Source organism: Stegodyphus dumicola, chromosome X2, assembly GCF_044657685.1.
Source record: "Stegodyphus dumicola isolate Sdum_Otavi_A_Nest chromosome X2, ASM4465768v1".
NCBI classification, from domain to species: domain Eukaryota; kingdom Metazoa; phylum Arthropoda; class Arachnida; order Araneae; family Eresidae; genus Stegodyphus; species Stegodyphus dumicola.
This window is the reverse complement of record NC_140781.1, coordinates 127,654,603-127,682,404: the sequence shown is the minus strand read 5'-3', so window position 1 is coordinate 127,682,404 and position 27,802 is coordinate 127,654,603. Positions and strand designations below refer to the sequence as shown.

Sequence of the window (27,802 nt, the reverse complement as noted above, 5' to 3'; positions counted from 1 at the left end):
AACAGACAACGAGTTAACTCCTTCAACTAAAACCCCAACCAGGCATCACGGCAACAGGACTATTTTTCCCTAACCCACCCCATCAAAAATCTTCCCCTTCTTCGCTGGCCTTTTTATGCTAGACAAGGGTAGGCCAGCCGGCTCTGATTCCGCATCTCTTGCCGGAAATATCAGGGAGATGTCGCCGTCAGAGAGCCAACGCTAGACCGCAGAGTTTCGTCAGCCGCATCGGTAATCCTCTCCGAAGAATCTAAACTGCAGTTGACGGAAGCCATGAGAGCCGGAGTGCCGCGTTCGAGACGGCGATCAGTCAGTCCCTGATATTTCGATGGTATCCTAAAAGCAGGGGGGAGGAGCTATCATAGTATGCATTTGTGTGAAAATAGTGGGTGAGATATTTCTAAGTCAATTTCGCAATTAGCGAGCTCAAAAAACTAAATTACCAATTATCAGTTTTTGTGTACAAATATTGAGTCATAATATAGTTTGAATGAAGTGATTTGTTTTGGTTCTTTTCTTTAGTATTAGAATTTAAACAGTTTTAAATTTACATAATTCTAGGTAGTTTTATGCAATCTAAATTCCTTCTATACAGCTGATTATGCAAAAACCAACCACAACAAACAAACAAAAGACTTTGATATTGAAGCTAAGCAAGTTAAGTTTTAATGCTAACGCATACAGCACTTAAGATTAAAACACTATCTTTTCTAAAAGAAAATTAAGATAAAAAATATTTGAGTTGCAAAGTTATGTGATATTAACTTTTTCAGTTCGAAATGATTCTCTAAAAAAACACTGTTGGTCAAAATAGTATTTGCATGATGGTAATAAAAGTTATTTGCCATAAAACTCAAATTCTAATCTTAATAACTTTTTCAAGCTTTAATATAAAACAATAACTATAAAAAATTGATTAAATTCATCTCCCTTGAAGTATGGGATTTCAGTGCATGGTTTATCTCAGATGAACCATGTAACTCATATACTGAAATTAAAAAAGTCTGTTAAAAATAGCGACATTTTTTATACTCATTACATATCATTATTTAATATAAATAATGAATCTTTTGTATCTGAATCCAACAATTTTTACACTATCATCAGCTGTAACTGATTATGAGGTACTTTCAAAACTAGTCAAAAAATATGTATTCTGTGAATGTTATAGTGATAATGATAATATAATGCATAAATTAAATACCATTACTCCTTTCAGTTTGTTTCATTGACATCGATTTATTTTTAAAGACACGTTAGTATCAGCAGAATTGCAATTTGTTCACGTATAAATGTTGGTCATTGCAGAGATTTAGCCTTTCATTTTCAGCTATTAGTTAACAAATGCACGTTTTTATCATTAGTTCTACATTTCCCTGTAAATAGTGTAATAGCTGATGTGTATAACTAATATTACTCATGGGAATTACTTCGACATGATTCTGGTGTATAATTTTTCATTACATGTTTGATGAGATTAGTAAATTATCGAAATATGTACTACATTTTCATATATATATATATATAGAGAGAGAGAGAGAGAGAGAGAGAGAGACATATAATATAAAGTGTTTAAATTTTTTAACGGAATAAAATTGACCTCCTTCTAATTATAAAAAAGATATAATTTTAGAAAGGAATAGGATATATTTAAAAGTTAAAAGTAATCGTAATTTTATGGAAGCATAAAGTAAAATAAATAAATGGAGGATAACTCGAAGAAATCTGAAAGAACGGAATAAAAGAAATTAAATTAATGAAAAATGCTTTTTTAATAAGAGAATTTTGCCAAGTGCTCCCTCGCTGTACATGCGAAGAGTTGTTCCTCCTTTTTATTATATTTGTATTTTATTTAAAATCTTACGATTATGACTAAAAAAGACATATATCTTACAAATTACCTATTCTTGAAATAATTGATTGGGTCAACTCAGCTAAAATGCAAGATTTAATCCTCAACTAAAAACAGCTAATATGGGTTACGACTATAAGTAAGCATAAAATCATTATTTCTATTAAGATTTTTTGGGATAAAAAAGGAAGAAATCGATAGATAAAGATAAGAGTTTTATTCCTGCAATTAGATGTCACTTAAAGAGTCAGTCAACAAATTCTGAATTGCCGAATGATGGATTTAATGAGGGTTTAGTCTAATCTGATTATGAAGAGGGAAAAAACTCTCATTCGAAAATATGCATTTAATAGGTACTTCAAAAAATATTTGGGATTAATTGTAAATCAGTGCTCCTGAAGCTCTTTAATTTGGGTCACGAATTCGTGGATTAGGAAAAATCACTTTTTAACATTTCCCATCCTCCGGAAAAATTGTCTGTTCTCGAATGGACCACTGAGAGTCATTTCGTTTCTGAAAGCTACTAATGAAAAGAAAAGCTTTCTTACTTTTTGTTACATTTTCAAAATTATTTTTGCAGTTTTGTTCGCCTAGACGTATAATTTTCTACAGTTCAATAATTTCAGAAATACAGTATTACGAGTACTTACGGACTGAAGTGGTATAAAGCAATTTTAATATTTTGATTACGTCTCTTTTTGGAATTTATTGAAGTCCAGTAATACGATATCTATACGTCTGAACTTTCAGATATTTGTTACTGGATAATGGAGGAACCTAATGTCTTAGTATAGTCTAGAACAGCGATTTTTAAACTGGTCCGCAAAACCCTCCAGGGGGAGAAGGGAACGGTATGGTACAAGAGTTAACAGCCGCGTCCGCGAGACATTTTTTTAATTAAAATTTTATTTGTTATTTAATTTCTTTTAAGAAAAATATTCAGAAAAATCTATGCAAATTAATTATTAATGCAAATCAAGTAAAAGAGCTTTTTGTATCCTTAAAGTTTAAAATTTACTGATGTAGAACTTATAATAAACTTAATACAGGCCCAGGAATAATTGAAAAGCACATGAAAACATAGTAAAGAATGAAACTTATAGATCTGGTTTGGTTTATGTGATTACGGCAAAGCATCGACCTAAGGGGAGGGATGCCTTCCTGGAGGACTTTCTAGGGAAAACTGTCTCGTATACACGTTACACATAGAGAAAACCAGAAAAACGCTCATGCAGCCAGCCCGTTCCCGGGATTCGAAACTCGGACCAAATTACCAGTGTTCAGAGACTTTACCATGCTACCATGCTAATTAAAGCATGGTAAACATTAAAATTTAGATAATTCAAACTTTAATTCAGTTCAAATTTGTTTTCATAGTCACGTTATTTATTTGCTACCGTTTTTCAAGTATTCACAATTTTAAACATAGAACAGTAATCATTATAAGCAATTTCAATTTGTTATATTTCACTTTTGAATACAAAACCTCAAGAGACTTTCTAACATATTACATCATACGATTTTAAGAGTAAAAGTGTCTCATTTTCTTTTTCTTCTCCTTTGTTATACTGCATTCTAACTAATTTTTCATTGTCTTCAGCAGATTTTCCCTTCGCCTCCACGAAGATAAATTTCCCAAGGCCACAAATGGCCGAGTGGGTAAAAATTAGTTAAGGCTGGTAGTTCTAGTCTTGACTTAGTGTTATGCTAAAGCGACCTAAGAAATTCTCTTTTCACTTTTCGAAAAATAGCTGAATGTGTCTTTTCTGGATTTATTTACTATATCTGCTAGTAGTTGAGTGGATAAGATCATTGAATACTCGTAGATGACTGCGCGAGATTTTCATTCTTTTCTTCACAGGTAATAGGAATTCGATCAAATTTCCCTTAAACGCCCTCATTGAAGGCATTCCATCTGAGACAAATAACCCTCGAATGCTTTGCCGTAATAAATAGCTTCATCTGATATATCTCTCGTGTGTAAGGGCCAATACAATCAAGAAAAATCTTTAACAAATCCTTCATGAAATGTATTCTTCAAGCAAATATAAATCCAAAATTTTGGCTGACAGCGAAAACGTCAATCCGCGAGTTTCATAAAACCAAATTACATTGTTATGAAATTTTACAGATGCAAATGTAATAAAGCTTGCTATTACGCCGCATAGCATATCTATATGAATAGAAGCACACTTTTGTTAGTACAAGACGGCTTGATTTAAATAGGTTTAAAAACTAAGATACATGAAATTTATTCTAGTCAAGTGCTTTTAAGATTCGCAGATTAATGCTGAAAGGAAGTGAAATTTAAAGCAATATTTAACCAGTTTTGAGTTTTCAAGCACATAATATTTATCAGTTACGTTGGTGAGAGTAATCGAAATCATGCCGTCTTTTCTGTTATCCTCAGCATTAGGAAAAATAAAATTTTGACTTTTTTGTTTCGCTGCTACTCTCCTATCCATCATCATTAATGTACTGAAAGACTATTTTTTTGGAGTCGTATTTAACATAATGTTTGGAAGCGCACCATGTTGCAGAGGAAAAATTGGAAAGCAATATTCATCTCGACTTTAATACTATTACTGGTACGCAAACAAAACATTTATCTGGCAGTCAGTGCATGAATTCTTTTATCATGCACTGAATTCTTTTATCTTTAGGATTATTCAATTATGGTAAAGCACACGAGGGATATTTGTCTAAAGGGAGGGATGCCTTCGTGGAGGACTTTCTAAGAGAAACTGGCTCGTATACACGTTACACATGGGGAAAACCACGAAAACGCCCATGCCCGTTCGCGGGATTCGAATCTCGGACCGAACTACCAGTATTAAACGTCTTTACCGCTCGCCCGCTGGTGGGCGCAAACAGTAATGAAGCATTTATTACTGTTTGTGCCTTACAGAGGAGGGAAAAACTGTTATCGTTAAATTTCTTTTTATTCAGATTTAGGGAAAAAAACTGGGAAAAGTAAAAAGCTCTTTTAATGCAACTTTACAGACATTTAAATACTTTTAGGGTTCAAGAAAGGTAATGTTCTTGCCTGACTTTCTCTTCAATAAAGAATAATACTGTATATTTAATGTACAGCTTTTGTTATATTCGTGAGTTGTTTAATGCGCAAATAAAATGGAAATGTTACTGTACATTTTCTTAGTATTACAATTACTTAACTCCTGTGCATGTCATAAAAGCTACTGATTTGCAATTGTATTTTAATAATTTTAAAGGATTTCTTAAATACGTAATGCAATCAAGGACTATATATTCAAATTAAATGAAAATGTATTCTTTGACGGCAATTACATTTATGATGTCATTTAGTTCTTAATTTTCAGTTAATATTTATCTATTGTGCCACTTGACTAAGTATGACGCAAATGTCCATAAATTCTAAAACTGGGCAAAAATTCAGTCTTGAATGGGTGTTGATAAACAGCTGAGTTCTGTTCACTGAAGAACAGAGATCCGCATCAGATTACCTTTTGAAACACATTCAGCACTTAATTAAAATCAAAACTATTATAAGGCTATATATTTCTAATTTTAAAACCGACGGCTTCTTTTACAATCTATTATTTGTAAGTACTGGCATACATAACGAATAGACAAGAATTCCTTGTTATAAACTACAATACTTCGCAGTTTATTAGAATTTAGCTGAAAATAATAAGTTTAGGTTATATGCACTCATGAATATCTTTATTAATATTTGCGCGTCTCTTTAAATGTATCATGTGTAATAATTCTTGAACTATGCGAGAAGTTTTCATTACATGCGAAAATAAAATTCTCCATTTCCCTTGCCTGACAACTGAAAATACCGAAACAGAAACGATAGGGAAGATTAGAAATTGCCAGATCCTAGGAAATAATTAAGTACTTTTTCAAGTTCAGTGTAATTTTAAACATCTTATTTAACTGACAAGCAAACTGTATTTTGGCAAATGAAACATAATACTAAATTATTGAAATCTACTGATTTTCTTGATCTCTTTCAACGTCGAAAAATCTGAATTAATTTGCATCTTTCCTTAATTTTAGAAACTGCGTTATAGAGTATATTCTCTTCCTGAAGTCTTTAAAAGGCTGAAGAATGATTGGAATTGCAAGCACATTATCCTGAATTCTTCTGTGTTAATAGACTTGCTGTCTTGCGAGGTAATTGGTGAAATTATTAGACAGCATCAAAGGTGCATTCCAAAACTTTGACGACCACATTGTCAGAAGCAAAGGGAAACAATAGGTTCCTTAATTAAAAATTTTCGGTGCAATTATTAACGACAGTTGGAACAGATTCTTGACTCGTTACATAGGTTGAAAATGACGCCTCCGCGGTCGTAAGAATTCTGCGATGATTGTGTGACGCATTTAATCAATTATGTCTCTTTATTGCTAATTTCGGGTGTTATGCCCGAGTAATCAATTGCTCAACTTTCTCATGTTAAATTACTTCGCTTCATACGAGCTTTGTGACACGCATTTTGGGTCTAATGACAGGTTTGTGAATTAGAACCTAAAGAGTAATTAAGAAAATCAACTCTTCTAATACAAATGTTTGTAATATTTGTGGGTTTTTTTTTAAATAAATGACTGAAAGAAACTGAACAACATAATTATGTTAATCGTTTCACTTTTCTTTCTGTTAAAAGTGGATTTCCAACCTGTTAGCTCAACATATTCCTAACAAGTTTATTCTTATGTCTAGTGTGGCAATAATGATGCATATTTTCTAAAAACGCTAATACATTTTTTTAGTCATGCATTTGAATTTCTAAATTTTGCCCAGTGTTATGTTACTTCATGTGTATCAATGGAAATGAGATTCATTAAGTTAAAAATATGTAACTGCTCCGTTACTACACATACAAGGTGTTCGAGAAAGGTGGCTAAGTGTTTTATTTCCTTAAAATTGCTCCTCGACACGTACTTCAAACTGCAGCATTTCTCAAAATAAGGAGGAAAGTTTTATGGCAATCATTTCAAAGCAGCGGATTAATCGATTCTGTATAATAAAACTCAGGCTTCTCTAGAGTAAATTTTGCAGATAGTGAAACATCATTATTCACTATGTTAAATACAAAAAATTCATATTATTAATATAAACTAATTTTGCATTTCAATGATACGAAACTTTTATGGTAATATTCGAGAAGGAATTTATTGGCTTTTTAGCGCTTGTAATAAGAGAAATTTAATATTTTTCTTCAAATTTAAGAGAAAAATCCAAAGTAAATGTTGATAAATATTGTTGATTACTTTGTTTTAATCAATTCAGAAATAAATGATTCTGTATTGGTTAAAATGAAATTTCTGCATTGTTAACCAACACAAAAGTAAATGATTCTGTATTGTTAAAACAAGACACGTTATTAATTTTTTAAATTATTTATTAATTCATTATTAATTTTTAATTATAAATTTAAACTTAACGAAAACAATTATTACACATATCTTCCCGATTTGAAAGCATAAACGTGCGGCACTTTTTATTTAACTTGTTAAAAACATAACAAATATTTTAAAATTTTTACGCTACCAGGTCGTATAGAAAGTTAAATTTTGCATTTAGAGTGCCCTCCCTCGCACAGTGGTGAAACTATTTTCATCAAATTCTCTAGTTTATTTTGAGAAACTTTGTAAAAGTAGGTACATATGTAGAATCAATATTTAATAATAATAAAAAAAGCTTTCATCCATTTTTTTCGAACACTCCGCGTAACAAAAGAAACGAAATATTTATCTGATCTCTATTCAGTCGGTGGAAAGTATAAGTAATCATAGTATGAGAAAATTAAGTAGTCACAGTAATATGACCTTTAAAAAAATCACAAGTTCGCTGAACTGTTAGTGCAATATTAAATACATATTTTTTTTATATATTTAAAGAAATTATGATGTATTAGTTTCTACTTCATCTACCTCTAAAACAGCTTTCTAAACTATTACTTTTACGGATTACACACTATTTGATGTTACTTAAAAATAAACAGTACCAAGTATTTTCTTCATTTGTTTTTCGTATGCTAATCTTTTAGTATACAACAGCTATTCAAAATATCTTAGTAAATTGCTATAGAAATTTTATCACTCCCTTCATAAATGGAATACATTTCTGTAAGAAGCTATCATATTTTGACAACCTAAAAACTCTTGTAAGTAAGACAGAAGCCCAGAAAAATGTAAAGATGTTTTATTTCAAAGCAAAATTGGTTTCAACATCGAGGATATCAACAGTACGTGCATATTTCTTATTTATTTTTACTTTCGTACTAATCATGTAATGAGCGAAAGAAATACCAAATAAATATTTCAATTTAGCGTCCTTGCTTTGGGGAAGACAAAAGGTAAACAAATAGGGAGACTAATATTCATAACTACGTGATGTTGATTAAACTTGCATTTCTGAATACTATAAAAAAAAAAAAAAAAAAAAAAAAAAACTTGAAAATTACCTTTTAATCGATCTGTTAAAAGAATCAATAAAAATAAATGTAAACTATCCAGTTAAACATTCTTATAACATAGTTGCTAATTTTTTATTTTAGCAATCATTCTTAAGTGAAAAGGAAAGGTCTTTCACAGGTAATCTGAGTTTAAACGTTGTCTGAAAAATCACATGTATGATTAAAATAAGTGGTTCATGGAATCTCTCAGAATACCCAGCCTCACTTTCAACTCCTTAAATAAATTTCATTAAATATTTAACTAGAGAATTATCAGATTAGTAAACTCAGTTCGCGTAACAAGGAAGAATATTAAAATATATGCAACGCTTAGTGATTTGCGGACATGTATGTACATTCAGGGGTCCCACGTTTTTGCGAGTCTCCAGTTTTAGAATTACAGTTTTATGCACTATCATAAAGAGCATGCGGTTCTTTTTAATGCTATTCCAATTTACAAAGCAAAAATTTTAAGAATTATTTTGCGGTCTGTACGAGTTCATTGCACTGAGCGTCCATTGTACTGGTAGGGATGATTGTGGATTCGTGAAATAATATTTCCATTTCAAGATCTTTCATTGGAAAAAAAAATTAATAAATAATATTTTTTTTTTATTCTGAAAGCTTTCAGGTTTTATCCTTCACACATACACACATGCTTCGCGAGCATTTTGGCTAACGCCCCTTTGGGCTAAAAGTATTTAAAAATAGCACATCTTTAGAATTTCCAATAGACAGTCTCGCGCGCTGGAGATAAAAATATTTCATTCCTTACAGTGTGTTGCTACTGCTCGCTTTGAAATGGTTGAGTTCCTTAATCAAAAATTCGTTAAAATTTTTTAAAAATATGAAATAGATAATAAAATAAGTTCAACAAATTCGGAATTCAAAATTCGGCCTTCCAGTTGCCCATATTCGGGTGGAGGACTATGTTATTCAGAATTGCATGGCTCTAGGTATCGTTGTTTTTTCACAGTGCGAGAAACATACATACATTCATGCAGATTCTTCGTTATTCAAATTCTTTAAATGTAGTACAGAGTGACAATGATCGGTGGTAGCAATTTGAAAAGTCATATAGCAGTTTATAGTGATTCGACGCAAAATGTAGTTTCGAGATTAATAGTCCTCCTCGGTTAACGCCCCTTTGGGCTAAAAATGATTAATTTATTGTTAACTTAAGAAGAAATAGTAAAATTAAAACATGCAATTTTTAAAAGGAAGTATTAAGGTTTAAACTATCCTCTGTACGTAACGATTTCCGGCAATGTGTGAAACACAGATATTGGGTACAATGCCGGATGTCTAACCGTTGGTGGCAAGCATTCAAACTGAGAGATGCGAACTCAAGTCCCGTCTATAAAAGCAGCTGCGAATATATGCCGAGGGTGAAAATGTACGCCAGAAATATCATAACTCTAGCGGTAAAGGATTGCATAATTTCTTGAAAATATTTTGGCCAATTTCTTATACCTATAACTATAAACATATATATTAATTCCAAATGAATTTTCTCAGCCATAAGTAAAGAATGATAACAACTTGATAAGCATAAAGCTGTAACAGCAATTACAGCCGGTTGAATACTTTCTTTTATTGTTGATATATACATATATTATAGAGACAGAGCTAAAACTGGTGTAAAAAGCACGTCCATTCTTTGACAAATATTTCATTTTATATATCTGAAGAAAGAAAAGCTCAACAGCGGGCAAAGCTTGAAAAGAGATAAGAAGAAAACCATTGCATGCTTTTCAAATGAAGGTTTAGACTAAACTGATTCAGTTACGGTTTCATTTCATTTTGATTGGTTAATTTAAATTCAAGTATTAGCTGAAAAATTAAGGAAGAATCACGTCAGAAGAATTAATTTAAAATGTTACAGTTTAGAGAGATTGGTTATAAACAGATTTTATTTTTAGAGTGAATAGTCAAATGAAAAAAAGATAATTAAAGGCTACTGTAAAATAAAATATACTTTTATTTTAAATACTTTCTGTCTTACGTTGATATATATACATATATACATATATATATATATAAGGAAATAAATTATTATTAACTAACTTTGCAGCAATTGCGCAAGTAGTAATAAATTGTTTTCGCACTAAATGGATTTAAGATCATACAAATATTATATATATATATATATATATATATGCGTGTAGGTAGCTGGTCATCCGAAAATGTTCATTATATGTAACGCAAACTTCTTAATTTCTCTTCTTTAATCCTTTTTTATTCAAAAACTGTATTTCTCCCTCCTAACAGTCACAATTTTTTTATTTTACTGGATTTCACTCATTTTCTATATTGTTGCTCTATTCTTGTTTGAAGCGTCCCTCTGTGTTCCCTACAGAATTTCCGGAAAGTTACTGAAATTTTCTTTTTAATTACATGATAGCGTATTGACGCGATGCCCAATAGAAATTAACAGCTCTCTCTCTCTCTCCGAAAATGTAGTGCATTTACTTCAAAGGTTTGCAGATTAGTAATGAAGTAAAATAAAATTATTTCTAACTTACTTTTTGTAACATTATTCTTGTAGATGAAATGAACAAAAACTATGGAAATCCGTTTGGATCTGTACTATCATACTAATGTTTAAAATTTCTTTAACGTATACTTATTAATTAACTTTTAATGAGCAAGATCTATTCGAAATTTTCAAAAATGATCCCAATTTTTGGCGATTTAATCTTTTAATACTTTTTACATTTGAATATTCGAGTTTTCTGCCCCTATTTTTTATTTACATCGTGAATTTTTAAAATTTGCGTTTTGCAAAACAAGTTTTTGCATGCTACAGAAGAATGTAACAAACAAAAGACTGCAAAACTAAATGCCTCTTAAAGAAGGATCGTTTTCATTTTTAACGCTTTTACTATTTTAGAGGGCAAAACAAAATAAACAAATATAAATAAATTTATATATATTGGATTTTGAAGTTCAGAGAACATTTGTTATATACTACTTTCAGGTATAGAAACTCATCATAAATTGCGATGATTCTCGTTCGGTTGCTTTATTCCAGTGGTAATATTTTTCTTTACTTTTTAAAATAAGAACCAGTTTTAGTACTGACTGCCAAATGCAGTTTTGGAATACAGTGTCAAATAAGCACGCGAATGTTATCCTGTGTAAGAAAGTTATGAAAATTGTAATGACGGATGTGTAAAACTTTGAAGAAAATCCTCTAGAAATTTTTTGGCATTCAAATGGGATTTCTAAACCTAAAAATAAGTATTTGATTTCATAATTACTTCTATCCCGACAATTACTACTTACAAATTTTTTAAAAAATTTCATAAAATTAAAGTCCTGCTAAAACAATTTTTTTTCCGAATAAAAATATCTGCATTGGTTTTCTAAATATGTTTATATTTCTGGTACTGCGAGATTTTATGTGCAATAATGTTGGATACAGTAAATTTATATACATGCAGTATCATAATTTTTCTTATAATATTGTACTAGCATTATACAAAAAATATAGATGTTCATATAACAATCCTTAAAACGAATTTTACTTCGTGCTAGTGAAATTCTAAATTAAACTTTTAGGCTGATTGTCAGTTCCCTCGTACTTTATTAGGATTCCCGATGTCCTTTCCGTGGTGTTTTTACAAGGATCTATTTCCTCAAAAATCAAGGACAGGCATAAATTCATTTTTTTTTTTTTTTTTTTTTTTTTTCTTGTCTTTAGATTCTTGCTTTCTTGCCAGTCTCAGTTTTAATTAGCAAACAAATATCAATGATTAATAAATAAAAAGTATGATTAATAAATAAAATAAAAAGTTCAATAGTAATCAGTAATTAATGAATGTTTCTTTCATAGCCACTCATAATCTCCCCATTCCCGACCGATTGTTTAGTTCACTGAAACATCAATCAGCATAAACAGTTACTGCAGAGAATAATCCATAAATGTAATTTAACTTATTTGCATCTTATCGATTCATTCAAAAATCAGCGCATTTTGTTTGAACCCATCTTAATAAGAAAAAAGATTTTCTTGAGTATGCAAGAACACGTGTTGAGCGCTATAGAATTTCAGAATGTCCCTAATATTTAATGCTATTTCTACTACTTTTATTAAATAATTGGCTCTGCATAAAGTCGATGATTATACATGGAACACAGAAATGTCATTATTGTATCGGTTTTTCTTCGACATTACCTTTCCTTGTAAGTTATCCACGGAGATGGAGACAGATTTTGCCATAAATGTTTAGTGAACCTTTAAACTACCCACGCTTTCATGAAATAGGTTCGAAAAAGGTATATCACCATAAAAAATATTCAACCGTGCCTTCGCCAGTGCATTCAATGGGCATCAACTAATATAAAAAAATTTTATGCTCTCTGTCTTTCTTTGTGCCTCAATGAATCATACCGTCCAAATGGATTCCGAGTCTGTTTACGCTAACAAACTTCATTTCCTGTTCCTGGAAAAGCAAATGCACGGTATCTTGGCAGATAGAGAGGCTTCTTCAATAATGCTTGAAAGCTATGAGTAATGATTTCGCTTTTCATAGTAACCGTAAGTCGAAATAGCGGTGAGCCAAAGAAAGAAAGTTCCGCAACTGAATTCATACATCGATAGTTTTCATGCTCAAATAAATGGCCACGCAGAGAAGAATTCTTTCGGAGCGTTTTCACTGTCAAATAACCAGATCATACAAAGATGGCCCACAGAGATGAGCGAGTGATGTACCGCTAACAAGGGCCTTGACGACACATCTCCAACCTGTTATCGATATAGAACAAGCGTCGGCCCTTAAATGCGTTCTAGCCTCGATGCTTATCGGGCTCGTTGGAATCTGCGGCGAGGACACGTGCCTTGATAGCCCTTCACTCCAGGAAATCACTCCGCCGTGGGCACCCCTCGAAAACTATGCACACTCGACTCACTCCTTGCGGGGGTCCGCCGCCCTTCACCAAGCCTCTCTCGGCAGCTTTTTTTATTTCACTTTCGTTCAAAACTGTAATATGCGACTTGGTTACAAATAAGAGTTTTAATGCTTATTCTTTGCAGGGCACTAACAATGTGGTGGGGGATTTATTTTTTAGACAAAGCACGCATTTATAAATACTTAATTTATACGCTCCTTTTCCAAAGAAAATATTTATCTTTCGAAACACGTTTTTTACAGAACACATATGATCTCTCTAAAACACTCGCAGCCTTCTAAGAAAATTTATCCCAGAAATATAACAAGATAATGCAATAATAATTTAGCTGGGTGATAGAACAAAGACTAATTTTAATAAAATACTGATATTTATAATTAGTTATAATCTTGCATGTTTGGAAATTTTATGAAACTAAAGATGAGTGTACTCATAATTTTATTTATGAGATAATTTACGTACTGTAACTAAAGAAATCAAGACTTAATTGTAAGGATTCAAAACAGTAATTCTTTGAATTCAGAATAGATGTCAACTTCAAACCTTTACACTCAAATCTCCGTTATTTTTACGTATATATCAAAGACAGCACGCTAAACCTACGGATCTGCAATTTTTTTTTCACTTATATGTTATTTCTAGGTTGTTTTTCGATACGGTGCACTACGATGAAAGAGAGAGATGCATATAAAAAGCATTACCAAAAATGACAGCTCATTATTTCTCAAAATCAAACTGCAAAATTTTTAAATACGTTTTTCACGAAATAACAGTTTTGTAGATTCATGGTTTTTGGCATGGTAATAACGATATCTATAGTTTATACGTATATATGTGTGAGTATGCGTGGATGTGTGTGGGTGTTATAAAATTATAATGAATTTTTTTAAAGGGGGATGTCGAAAATGAATGTGCTCCTGATATGCATTTTCTTGAAAGTTCGCAAAAACAAAGCGTTACTGTTTACAAAAGCATTATTTTATAATAAAAACAAAGTATTTTTATTTTATTACATTTATGAAAAGTATGATTTAATTTTTAAATATTAGGATACTACTATAATATTAAAAATTTTCAATACTAAATATTTATGTTTCATTATTGCATTCAGTCCTTTCGTAATTATATACATGAATGTAATTATATACATGAAATACTTTTTTCCCTCATTGCTCCCAAAAAATTATAGTAATACTTTCTTTCTCTAAGTTCTCAGCGATTTTTATTCTTTCTTTCTTTCTTTTTTTTTTTTTTTTTTTTTAATTGTAAAATATATGAAACAGTATTTAAGGGATATCAGCAACCCCTATACAGATAATGTTAAATTCGCCATTTTCGATGCACCTTTTCTCAAAATCTGCTGTAGATACACTTTTGAAATTTTTTGTGTAATTAAATTATACCTATCTGATTGTACTGAAATGAGATTTTGAAACACTTTTGAATTTTAGAGTAATTTACAGAATATTATGTTAGGTATAGTAAAATTTATCATTTTTCCCACACAATTTTTTTAAAATTTGTTTTCTTAGTTTATCACAAAAAGCACATTTCAGTAAATATTAGGAAACCTAATAAATAAGCCATAAAAATTTTAGATACCTGTGAGTAGTAGTTCCTGAGAAAAGGTACCTCGCGTATAAGAAAATCACGTTTGGAGAAACGCTTTTTTATGCAAAAATTCTCATTTATCAAAGCATTCGATGACAAATTAAAACTAGATTTTTTACAGTTCTAGTTTTATAGAGATTAAAGAATGGTATTTTTAGAAAGATAAAAGTGTAGAGAATTTGAAAATGCAAAAATCCGAAATCACCATTATATGAAGATTTTGGGGTTCCAGCACCCCTTAGTTCAAAAGAGTCGTATAAATGTGTCCAGCTTGTCACCTATGTACTATATGTTTTCACCCACTGATTAATTACCTTAAGAAACTGCATGAAATTTAAGTCTTATATTTAAAACCTGAATTGCATTATTTTTGCGCTGATATTATATCGAAATGTAGCATTAGTCATAACGTGCTTACAACTAAATTTAGAAAAACAGCTCAATTTTTAAAACTTCAAAATCCACAAAACATGAAATTAGACAGTTTTCATGAAATTAGACAGTTTCATCTTTGTTCAGAATAAAAATATTTTTCTTAAAACCAGGAAAGTATCTTATTTCTAATTGTGATGTAACTGTCAGATATGATTACATTTAGATACATGCATTATTACTAGTATTTCTTAAAACTGAAAAATTAAAAGGAATTCTTTCTTTTTCAATTTAATTTATCATTACTACAATGATTTTCTAGATGCTTATTTTCGTGTAATTTCCTAATTAAAGACGACTGAAATTATTTTACAAAAAATAAATAAACTAGAAATATATACTGCACAAACATACATTTTTCTCTTTAAAATTATACAAACTCGAAATTTTCAGATTACTTGCTAAAACTTCATTAGAAAACTATTTTTAAGCATGTCTTCTAAATTTTCTGAATTTTATGATATATATACTTGTCTACGCACGAACATGCAACTATTCATTGCTTATGGAAAATCACTAAATACGTTTGAGTAGTGCTTTGTTATGCAGAGGACGAAGGACTTTTTGCATTATAAAATCCATGTGTAGAAAATAATATTTATAATATTTACTGTACAAAATTTCTAGATTTTTAAGGCTTAATCCTTTTCAGTTGGGGGGGGGAGAAAAAATAAAGAGCATGTGTTTGATCCTCTAAATTAGAATTAGTGGCAACAATTAATATAATATTTTTTATAATAAAACTTTATGCGCGTAAAATAATCGATAATTTACGGCCGTGACTAAAATTCGCATGCAAATTTTCATCATTTAAATTAAATTTATTTATTAGTAAATAAAATAATCAATAAAATAGTATGAACAGTAATATGAATTACTTAAAAGAAAATGTATCGTTGTAATAATCCATTTCAAATATTTGTCCGAAGATATAGAATGCTCTTAAAGCATTCATTACATAGGTTCTGTAGCGATAATTACAGTATGTGCAATTTTCAGATTATTGTTGTAAGAATAATGTTTGTGAAAAAAGTATTTAACTCGATATTGATGAAATTACTGACAATGTTCATACATTGCATTGAATATAAACTAGAAATAAATAAAAAAATAAAGAACTGTTTACTTTTGGAGAGTAATATGATCTCCCACAAAGCATTCACTGCATGAGTTTGCCAAGGTAACAAAAGCACACTTAGGAAAAAAAAAAAAAAGTCATTAGATTTTTACCAACCACTTTTTTTCTAATTTCTGTTAATGTATTAGTCTCTAATGAATGTCGAAAACACTTTTCATGTATAATTGTTAGCTTGCTTCTTGCATAAGTAAATACGCTGTAGTAATAGATTAGCAGATTTAGGTAAAATTTAACTGCAACGGAGATGTAGGCGCAACGTTTGGATAAGAATATAATTATCTAAGCAAAATCATTTATTAGAAAGTAATATGAACTACTTAAAAATATATATAATATCATATAGAATATAGAATTATATTCCATATGATAGAATATATAGAATAGGCATATAGAATTTATTGAATTATTTATTGAATAGAATAGAATAGGCATATAGAATTTTCGAATGGAGATTAAAATGTTCAGTTATCCTTGTCATTGAAGATATAATAGTGCTGTTCATTTAAGGGGAGGAAGAAGCTGGATCATTACACAACTATTTCACAAAATCTTAAGAAATAAATATTATCATTGCAGTTTTTCTTACGAAAAAAAAAAAAATGGTAAAAATGCTTCACCAAACAGTTATTCACTTAAAAAAAATATATTACCGGATCTGCTTACAGTACCTCCTCTTGAGATCTTAAAAATGAAATTCCTGAATGAACTAAAAAAAAAGGTTTTTCATAATTTTATTTTATTTTATTTTTTCTGATAGCAATCCTACCTGTACAAACAGCTTCTATAGGTTCAAGAATGGATGTGCACTTACGAGATATTGGAACACGGCCATACAACGAATTTCGGCAAACAAGGAGCAACATGAGTTTGTTCACTTCAGTTTTACCAAACCCGTTTAAGACTTCTCACAAAAAAAATTAAGTTTCTACTCTTATACCATCTTCCCACTAGTTTACTTTTCAACATCTGAAGACTACTCTTTTGTTCTTATAGCGCAGAACACCAGACAGAAAGATTATATTAAAAGATAGTCCTGCCACTATTTCATGTGACATCCCATGTCACTTGACTGCTGTTGTGTTAGGATCTGATGAGCATTCTTAAGCTCTCTAAAGGAAATTTTGTTTTGTAAAATTTCACATAGCTAGAGAGACGCTCACCATGAGACAAGAAAGTCCCGATGGATAAATGCGATCCTTAGACCGAGATTGCTGTTAAAAGTTTTAATATCTTAGTAGAAAGACGTGGGTGGTCTGAGGTGGAGAATTTTAAAGTCTAGGGTATGCCAAGAGGATGGCCGGCTTCCAAGGTACACCTACGAGTAATTCACGAGAGACAGTTAAAAACTAGCAGTGAATTGGAGGGGGGAGGAAGAGAACCCGCTGTATTAGTTTATGCGTTTGTTGAACTTGTTCTTCATTTTGCTGGTAACGCAGCTTGCATTGGCACAATTAATATTGTTATGTATTCCCTGAGATTTCTGTTTACGAAGTGCTATTAAATTAATTGGATTTTTTAAAATTCGAATCAACTGTAATTTTACCTTAAGGTGCATTCACATTTTATAGTTATAAATAATGAATTGCATGTGCTACAGATTACTATCGATTTCATCCTTAAGCATAGTTATGGATTCACTTTCCTAGACGGTTAAACTTTTATCTGACATACTTTTATTAATGTCCTTTGGCAAACAAAGTCACTCTATCGTATTAGCACAGTAACACCTGAGCGGCTATCATTTGGTAAGGTAAAGGAAGATTTAGTCAGCAAAGTGCAAGAACGAATCTGATATGGACTTTACTAGTCACACAGGTGTCATTACATTTATCTACAAAATCAGAATGAAAATAAAAATACATCCATGTCCTTGTAATTTCAGCTGCACACTGAAAGGCCTGCTTTCACGCTTGAGGTGAATAATAATTTCTTTCGTTTGATGTAGATCTGCAATGATTCATTGCGAAAGGGAAGATTAAGCTTTTAAATTAGTAATAATACGCCATGAGAGTAAAAGTGTATTTGTAGATTTGATCTGTGTTGTGTATATTGTAATGAACATAAACATTTGCATACAAAGTCAGAAAGCACGGTGAGCAAATGTTTGCGTAGTTATTTATGGGCTCTGTTCTCGTGTTTAAAACATGCGGCGTCATTAAATGGCTTTACAGCTATTTAATGCTTTATTAGCTACAGCTAATTTCGTTAAGGTAGTATGGAACAAAACAATTAGGCGAAAATAACACCAGAGGTTGCACTATTCAATATTGTTCTAAACAGTATGGGCAAACTAGCATAAAATAATTAATAATTTTTAATATATGTTTATCTTAGAGGGAAACCTTGAATTAAAGTCTGAAACTACATTACATCAATATATGGAATACCATTTAACCTTCGCGGTGTTATTTACAGTAAGATGTACTGCTGTAAGTACATGTTAGGATGGCTACTTACAAACAACTCTAAGATTTATTCGAAAATCTTAAATCTTTGTGGATGCTTATATTATTTGTATATTGATAAGAAAACATGGCTGGAATAAAGCAGTTGTCAGTTAATGTTTTCATCGTCTAGCATCCGAATGGACTGCATATTTAAATCAAAGTTAGAACCTTCGTCCTAAACGATTCTAATTTTTGTTAATCGAATTAAAATAGTAAAAGATAACTTTAAAATTGCCGCCCCCACAAAAATACATTTAAATTAATAGCGGTAAGCTGAAAATAGTTGGAATTTGTTCAAGAACTGCTTTCGCAAATTAAGAATTTATATTTCCATGCATATATAGATATATCGGAAAAAACAGTGCAAACTCGGGACATTGTTGCCATTGAATTCGAAAAGAAAAATCACATTGAAAGTAAATGACACATTTAAAAGCGTGGAGTGAATAAATAAGCCTTTCGATAAAATTGATCGTTCTTTTGTTAGCCACTTAATAACAATAGCCTAAAAATATATACACCACAAAATTAAATATTAATATCTTCTCCATTTCTTTTAGCACTCTAGTAATTATAATTCTTTCTTTCTTTTTCTTAGTGGTTGTTTCCATATTTTTACGTATAAAACTACAGTTAATTGCATGTGATAGCTATAACTCGTATAACTACATGTAATAGTCTCTGTTTGTATTATAATTATTAAATTATTATTAACACTATTATTAAGAAACAAAAAATATTCATATTTCAATATATGTTCTGTACGTGAATCTTATAATTCCTATATTGTTAAACATAGCCCTTTGAATGTTTGGCAGTTGTTTATATCAAGTTCTGCTTTTAAAACTGCCAGCATGAATTAATTCAGCGACAAAAATGCAACTACGAGTAAATAATATTTGAAATTTAGGAAAAGAACACATTAAATTTCTGTGTCGTCATGCATATTCTGAGTACATGCATAGTAAGTAGCTTTATTTTAAAAGCTATCTACTCCTGCATTAAACCAGTTTTCAGTAGTTTATAGGTATTTTAAATGCCTTCTATTTTTAAACATTTTACATTAAAATAAATAATCAATTTAACGCTGGCGAAACTGCATGTTAATCACAGATGAGCATTTTTAAAATTTTATATTTCAGTAAAACACATGGTATATGAACAGGGGGAAGGGATATTTGCTATATGAAAAAAAGTTTAGTATCGGAATTGAAAGATTTTGGTTAATAAACCCCCAAAATCCTGAGATTAATACAAAAAATGATACATTAAAAGTGGCATACAATATTGACATATTAATATATATATATATATATATATATATATATATACAACTTTTACTTATAAATGCATAAACATTCAATATAATTGATGAATACCAATCCTCGGTCAGAATATGCTTTATAAATATGACTCACCAGATTGCGCGCAGTGTATACTCATTGACAGAGACTTTAAAGAGTACAAATCTTAACAAACAAAATTCGATTCAGGTTTACATGCAGATAGAAATACGACGAAAGCACATTTCTGATGCATTACCAGATATTATTGTTAAATTAACGTGTCTGCAGAATTAAAGCTAGCTTTCAGTGGTGATTTGAAGAAAGAAATTAACCTAGAAAAACTTAGCGGTGTTGTCACAGAATGCATGTTGGATTCTTTTCTTGAATCGAACATTATGCTCACTGCACCTAGCGCAGATGAATTTTTCAATAGCAATTCAAGATCTGTCTCCCACTCATCTATGGCTATGAAGAGGACAACGCATGTAATGTCAACAACTCGATGACAGGAAGAGTTTCCTGATTAAGCTGAGGTTTTGAGGCGACATAGAGAGCTGTAGTCTAGACAAAAAAGCCGATAAAGGCTAAAACATTGACTTACTGTGGCTGAGACTGAATCTTTGAAATCATAATCCGGATGACTAGACGTTCGTGATCACACGAAGTCTGGTGAATGATTGGAACTCATCTAAGGGAAGTGTTTTTGGTAAGAGAGGATTTACATGTTTCGCAAAGAGTAACCACTCTAAAAGTTATTAGGGATCTGAAAAAATACAGAAGAAAAAAAAGTTCAGGGAGAGTTATGGGCTCAGACAGTGTGTTTACCCTAATTCTCAACTCTCAATGAAGGCGATCACGGGTGTAGCACAATTATTCTCGGTTAAGCGGCTAACATCCGTCACTCGATAATCGGCTTTATTAGCGTCTGGTGGTCCGGCGGCTAAGCCGGAGAATTCTTTTGGGCTCCTGGAGAGGGGGGGATTGGGAGGGGAAGAAAAGTAAGAATTCCGTAAGCGGCTTACCCGGATATCCGACCGTGGGGTGGAGAAGGTCAACACCGGGAGAGGGCAGCCCGATGCCGTTGACGGAGTAAGGCGTCGACTTGAGGTAGGCCATTCCGCTGGATGGGGCACTCTGGCCGGCCGAAAACGGGGCGCAGGACGAACCGGAGGGCTGGAAGGCGGCCACCGAGGTCGGGGGGCTCCCGCAAAGTTGGTGCCCCGATCTGTACGACAGAAAGCCGGTGAGAGCGGGGCCGAAGTTGTCCCCGCTGCCCCCCCGGCTTTGAACGTCTTCGAAGTTTGGCCACAGTTTTACGGCCAGGTCACGCGGAGAAGGATTTCGGTGCGAGCGCTGCCAGGACACCGTAGCCACGTTTCTGCCGCGGCCGCGGACTTCGCTCGTCCGCCCGCCCGGCCACGCCCCGACGCCGCGCCGCGCACGCCAATCGTCGGCTGGGGCCCCGCCCCTCCCCTGCTCCCAGCCGCCAATGAGGAGTCTACTCTGACCAGGGCCATCTTTATGTTAGTTATATATATTTTTTTTATGTTTTCTTTTCCCTCCGCGCGATTTTTGCTGCCACCCGTCGACATATGCCACACGTCCTTACTGACAAATTAAACTACACGCGCTAAAAATTCAAACTTTGGAAAGCGACCGCAGCAATCATCGAAAAATTCCTTTCAGATCGCTACCTCTGATAACTGCAACTTTAAGAAGCGAAATATTAATTCTCTCGAGAATTAAGACAAATAAATAATCGCAGCTAAACAAAGCTCCTTTCAGGGAGAACTGTTAAATATTCGGGATAGTGAACTTTTTTGTTTTGTTTGTTTGTTTAAGAAAAAAAAGAAAAGTGTTAGAAAATACTTCCCTCCCCTGCGGTATGAAATGTATTGCAGCAGTGATGGAGGTGACTGTAACATATTTGAAGCATATTTTTTTTAAATACTTTTCTCTGAGAGTTTCAGTTTAAATACTGTAATGTGTCCCACTGACCTTTCACCTGTTAAGGTAAATGCAAATCACATGCACGGGCTGAAGTAAACTCATTTCACTACTTTACTATGAATCGTAATTGAAATAAATGTACTTTTAAAAGTTATTTTTAACTTTAACGAAGGGAAAAGAAACTGAAATGAACTGAAAAAAATTTTCCTGGTTAGATTGGTAGTATCAAAACGCGAAATTTGAATTTTGATACAAGTGGCCCACCAACGGCCGAAAAGTAAAATTCTAGAACTCTGGTAGCTTCGACCTGGGCTCGAATCCAGGTGAAAGGGCTGGCTGCATGGGCATTTTCGAGGTTTTCTCCATGTGCAGCGCGTACACGAGCCAGTTCCTCCTAGAAAGTCCTCTACAAAGACATCCCTCCCCTTAGGCACGTAGCCCTAGTGTACGTTGCCATTATAAACTAAAACCAAATCAAATCAAAATCTTATACAAGTATTTGCTTTTTTAAATGTGACATTTCAAGATTAAATCATTAGGAGCAAATAGATAAGGGGGGAGAAAAGATATTAATTAAAAAGTGTTTGACTAATACAATTTTAATAACTGAATATTTCAATGTGGTAGCACTGATTTTTTTTTTTTTTTTTTTTTTTTTTTTTTTTTTTTTTGAGATATTTGAAACTTTCATAATTGCAAAATCTGTTGACTTGCATGTTTCTCTGCATTTCTATTTACTTGAATAATTCATTTTCTCAGGAACATGTAAAGAATTTTCGAAGGTTTCAAAATATATATAAATGCAAAACGAATTCGTTATTTCGAAACAAGCAATTCTTCTTTTTATAAGGTGTACTATTAAATTATAGTTTTAAGAAACAGGAAATGCAATAAAAAATTTGAAAAGTTAAAAGAATTGTCTGTGAGTACCGTTAATTATTCTTAACCCTGCAAGATAATATAATAATAATTACATAAAATTTCGTTTTTATTTATTAAAGTTTGAAGGCCATACTTCGCAATATGGCGTGATAAGTTGAAAAGTAATTCGAGTGTACTTTCTCCGTCACACTTTACAAGTCTCCATATCAGAAATATGCTGTTAGGCACTGAATCTGGGGTTTATAAGACATGAAATACCCAAACAAATTATTTGATATTTTCATACTTAATTTTCTTATATTTTGCATATTTTTATTTAAAAAACATTAACTGATAACTCTTTTTGTAGCCTAAACTGTTACTGAATACTAACTTCATTCAAATTCTATATCTTGTGCCGCCCAAGCTAAAATAGTCTATTTGATGCTTAAATTATTCTATTCTACCTAAATCTTGTGTTGCCAAGGCTAAAATAGTTTTATTCACTCATATATAAATTTTGATCAGATTAGTGTGGCTCGGGCTAAAACGTTTTATTCACGCTTGAATACAAAATTTACACAGCTGACAATTTTTAATTGATCACGTGATTCCATTATGATTAATATAACTATTCAAAAACCATTAAGGAGCTTTTGCCAATCGCAAACATACCTCCTAAACCATTTCAAATAGAAAAATAAGTAATCCCCCGTGCGTAATATACGTAGTTATAAAATTAAAGAACAACGACCGTCCTTTGTCGGCGTTTTGGTCAACTTTAAATAAGGACAGGACAGTTGTAAAGAATTATTTAAAAAGTGCATGTGAATTTTAATTTTTAATTTGTGAATTTTTCTAATTTAGTAAATGAGAATTTACCAATATTTATTATTATTATTATTATAGCATTCATGCATTTTAATGATGCATTAATATTATATCATTATATATCTGCTTCCCCTCCCTTTAGTTAGGAATGATAAATGACAAACTTTCAACATTCGATTCATTCCGGGGAGGGGGGTTGAAAAAATGCGAAGAGACGAATCTATCTCAGGAAAAAAATGCTCAGGCCGCATTTAACCCCAACGAATATCTGCTATTGCCAACGGTGACATACATTTCAAATCAACGAGTCTCTTTTCGACTGAATATACAGCTTGAATAATTTTGTACCAGAGTGACTTAAGATTTCTTCGTTATTTAACACACTGTGATACTGCTAAGCTAGCTAACTTTAAATAATATGTAAAATATGCAGTTAATATAACGGCTTCATATCAGTACCTTGCGTTATCATAATCAGGTAACTAAGCAACCAATAAACAATGACATAAATGATTAACGTTTTGCTATTCAAAAATAAAATTGTGTTTAATTATTTCTTTATTGCGCCATCAGGGAATGTGCCTAGTATGATTGATAGTTTATGTTTTCACTGCCTCTGTGACTAATAATACTTATTCAACGTTCTTTCATTTTATTTCCTAAATGTATCAGTCAATACATATAATTAATTAAATACATATTCCTGGTAAAATTATAATGAAAAAACATTTTATTTTCTACAGTATGACTAACATATCTCGTCTTCCTAGAAAATTCAGTTAATGAGTTTGGCTTAATATGAAGTTCGCCCTAATATGAAGGTAACATCAGTAATTTAACTGTTCTTTTTAATTGCTGGAAAAAAAAAAAAAAAAAAAAACTTTCTCGTACTTAATTTACTTAAATATCAGATTTCAGTTGCATTACTAAATTTAAATTTCATCTTTTAGTTCTAACCTCTAAATCCTATCTTCTAAATAATTGTTTAAGGTGATATGAAGAATCTGTTGTTATTAGCTATGCATATGCGAAAAATATTATGTAAATGAACTACAAATTTGTTGAGACAGATTCCCACTTCCTCCCACATTTCTTCGAAAATAATGCAACATTTCCACTTTAGCCCTCAAGTTCTTCTATAGAGGAACAGAAAATTTAATTTATACTTTTCCTCATTAAATGTTCATAATTTCAAATTTAGTAAAATACTCGTTTTATAAAAAATGTTTGAAAATGTTAACAGGAAAACCATACGATTCACTGCTGCAGAGTGCAATGACTTATTATAATAGATTGATGTGAGATTTTTACTGAAAGGAACCACGCTGAGTGTTATTGAATATTATATAGTTACCGAACTTTTATTTAAAAATTATTAAGCAAGTCCCATTGTTATTAGACTGTAAAAGCTTTGTTATTCTGTATTTCTTCAGTAACTCAATTCTTTCTTTCGTGCGCGTAATATTAATTCGCATGAATAAGCAGGACTTTATCTCTAATGTTGCAGACATACATAAGAACAAGGTACTCGATCTTGAAGTATTTAACAAGAGTACAAAGGAAAAAATAATATTTCACAATCCATCTCAGTTTAGATCCCTTTTTTGCTCGATAGTACCAAAACTTGTCGCCTCACCTTTCAAAATGGTTTTGTCCTGTTACCATACGATTCACTGCGATTCACTGCGATTCACTGCTGCAGAAACCATACGATTCACTACTGTAGAATAGACTGACTTTAGTGGTGATCTAGATAATGAATTCAAAAAGGCTACAGTAGACCTTAAACTAATTACATTTGAATGCATAAATTTAAATGAGCTTTACAGTTAAGTTTTTTTATAAATATTATAAGAAGCATACACAGTTTCACTGAATTGTACTTCCAGACCAAACCAAAACTTCACTAAAATTAATCGAATTGCCAAAATTTAATAATTTTGTTTTTACCGTGATAAATACTTTTAAATAATAAATAAATGCTTCTACTTTTAAGAAGTTAAATTAGAAAAGCTTATTACTCGAAATGACTTCTAGTTACTACGTGTATTTTCTGTCCTAATAACTGCTCAGTACGAACAATTAATCCTGGTCCTCCTTTTATACGTTCACATTTTGGAAGGCCTCAATTCAGATGATTTAATGATTGATGAATTCCAGAAAAGTTAAGTTTCTTCGCTCTTTCAAGAAGCATGTGAACGTTACATAGATCTTTATGTGATATTGGTCGTTATTATTGTAAGAGAATCATTAGGGCAGTTTGTTAAAATGCAATTTAATTTTTAAAATAAGAATTGCATACTACCATATTATATACTACCATATTATATAATGTAAGTGCTCATTATTTCGAAGAACTACATCAAACTCTAAAATGTTAAAAAAGTTTCAATGAAAGTTAAAAAAAACAATCGTTTTTTACTGTTGCAATATGCCTCCTTCAATGTCACCTCTTGATGTGTAACTGATATGAGCATAAACAAATTGTCTTGTATAAACATATTCAGATTAGTAATGCAAAACAGCTCATTTCTCACTTTTAAAAATAATTTGAGGAGTGTCATGCACGGACGTTAGCACTGAAATTAACACAGTAAAAAAACAGTGAGTTTTCCTGTGGTTAAAAAAAATTCAAATTTCAAACTTTCTGATTTTTTTTGGGGGGGGGGTAATAATAACAGCAAAGAAACTAAGCTTCAGAATCCAGTTTCGTCTGTACATCTTGAAATTTAACCTTGTAATTCGTGATCGTATTAAAAAACGATGAAATGTCATTCACACTAATCGGCTTTTTGTAGAGTAATCACTATTACTATTTAAAGTTACTAGACAAGAGGCAATATTAGGTTGTTCTTTATACACAAAGTCTACTACTTTTTTCTAAACTGCCTTTAGTTGTTTAATAGAACTAGCTAGTAATGCAGTAGTCTCAGTTACTAATTATGGATATTTGACATTTATGAGCTGTTAAATGAGAGCCTGGGTTAAGTTAAAACTTAAAAATAAACGCTTTAAAGATTTCATTACACCTTCATAAATGACAAAAGACTTATCTGTCACGACTCATGCCGCAAATCCTACTCATTTCAGTGGACAGAGATTACCTCTCACAGATCTGGAGATTCTAGTGCATGATAGTATGAAAATTATATTTAAATCCGTTCGTTTTTTTATGGCCTTTTTATTATAATTGTTGAAGTTCTGATTATAATTTTAATCTGGTAACCCTCTCATATGATGAAAATTATTTTATTTGCTGACTACAGTACATGGCTATTCATTTTTTCCACACAACGGCACTCAAGTCCTCCGTCCGATCCTCCTCTTCTGTCGATTATACATTTTCTTTAATTGTAACCTCCGTAGAAACGGAGCGAATGCTTGGTTATTTTATTAAATTTAAACTTCAAAGAATCGATTTTCAAAGAACATCAGCCATCGTTAGTCCGATTACAGATATGACCCTAGACTTCATTTAGCTCTTACAGATTGTCAAAGAAAACTGAAACTACTTAAACGTATTAACATTTAGAAGAACTTATATTTCTAATAAATCTCCGCCATTTTTAATTTACTAAGAGGATTTCATTAGCAGAGTCTCCAATTTTGTGGAAGCAATTACATTCCTTGCGTTTTTTGGAATATTCTTTCTCCTCTTGTTTTCGATTCCCGCGCTTCGCTCGTGAAATTTTCTTTTTGGTTCTTATATATATATATATTTTTTTTTACATACCTTGTCGGAAATTAGCGCTCGTGCAAATCGGAAGCTACTTACAGGATGACGAAATAAAACAAATCGTCATTAGGGCGAAAAAAAAAGGAAAAAAACAATCGTTCTGAAGTCGACAGCACTTTCGTAAAGCGCTTACTGTAAGGATGACATGCAATCTGAACTACTTAACAGCGTTAAATTTCTTTTGGGGGAGACTGAATTAGATCGTAGATCTTTGCATAGAAAAAATTGATAGCAGTCTTAAACGCCTTGATGTATAACAAGAAAGTCTTTTTAAGTGGGAAATTCCTATGTAAAG

General features: G+C 31.7%; 1 protein-coding gene across 12 annotated transcripts in view; it reads right to left on the bottom strand.

Moving 5' to 3' along the window:
- Positions 1–27,802, bottom strand: part of LOC118202012 (homeobox protein OTX2-like) — a 232,008-nt gene that overhangs the window by 122,672 nt on the left and 81,534 nt on the right. For 4 of the 12 annotated variants that reach the window (XM_085809879.1, XM_085809883.1, XM_085809884.1 and 1 more), the window contains exon 1: positions 21,152–21,392. The exons of the other annotated variants lie outside the window; for them this stretch is intronic. In XM_085809879.1, coding sequence (XP_085666005.1) covers positions 21,152–21,245 — 94 coding nt within the window. In that variant the 5' untranslated portion in view covers positions 21,246–21,392. Of the gene's footprint in view, positions 1–21,151; positions 21,393–27,802 lie in introns of those variants that run through there. 12 annotated transcript variants of the gene reach the window in all.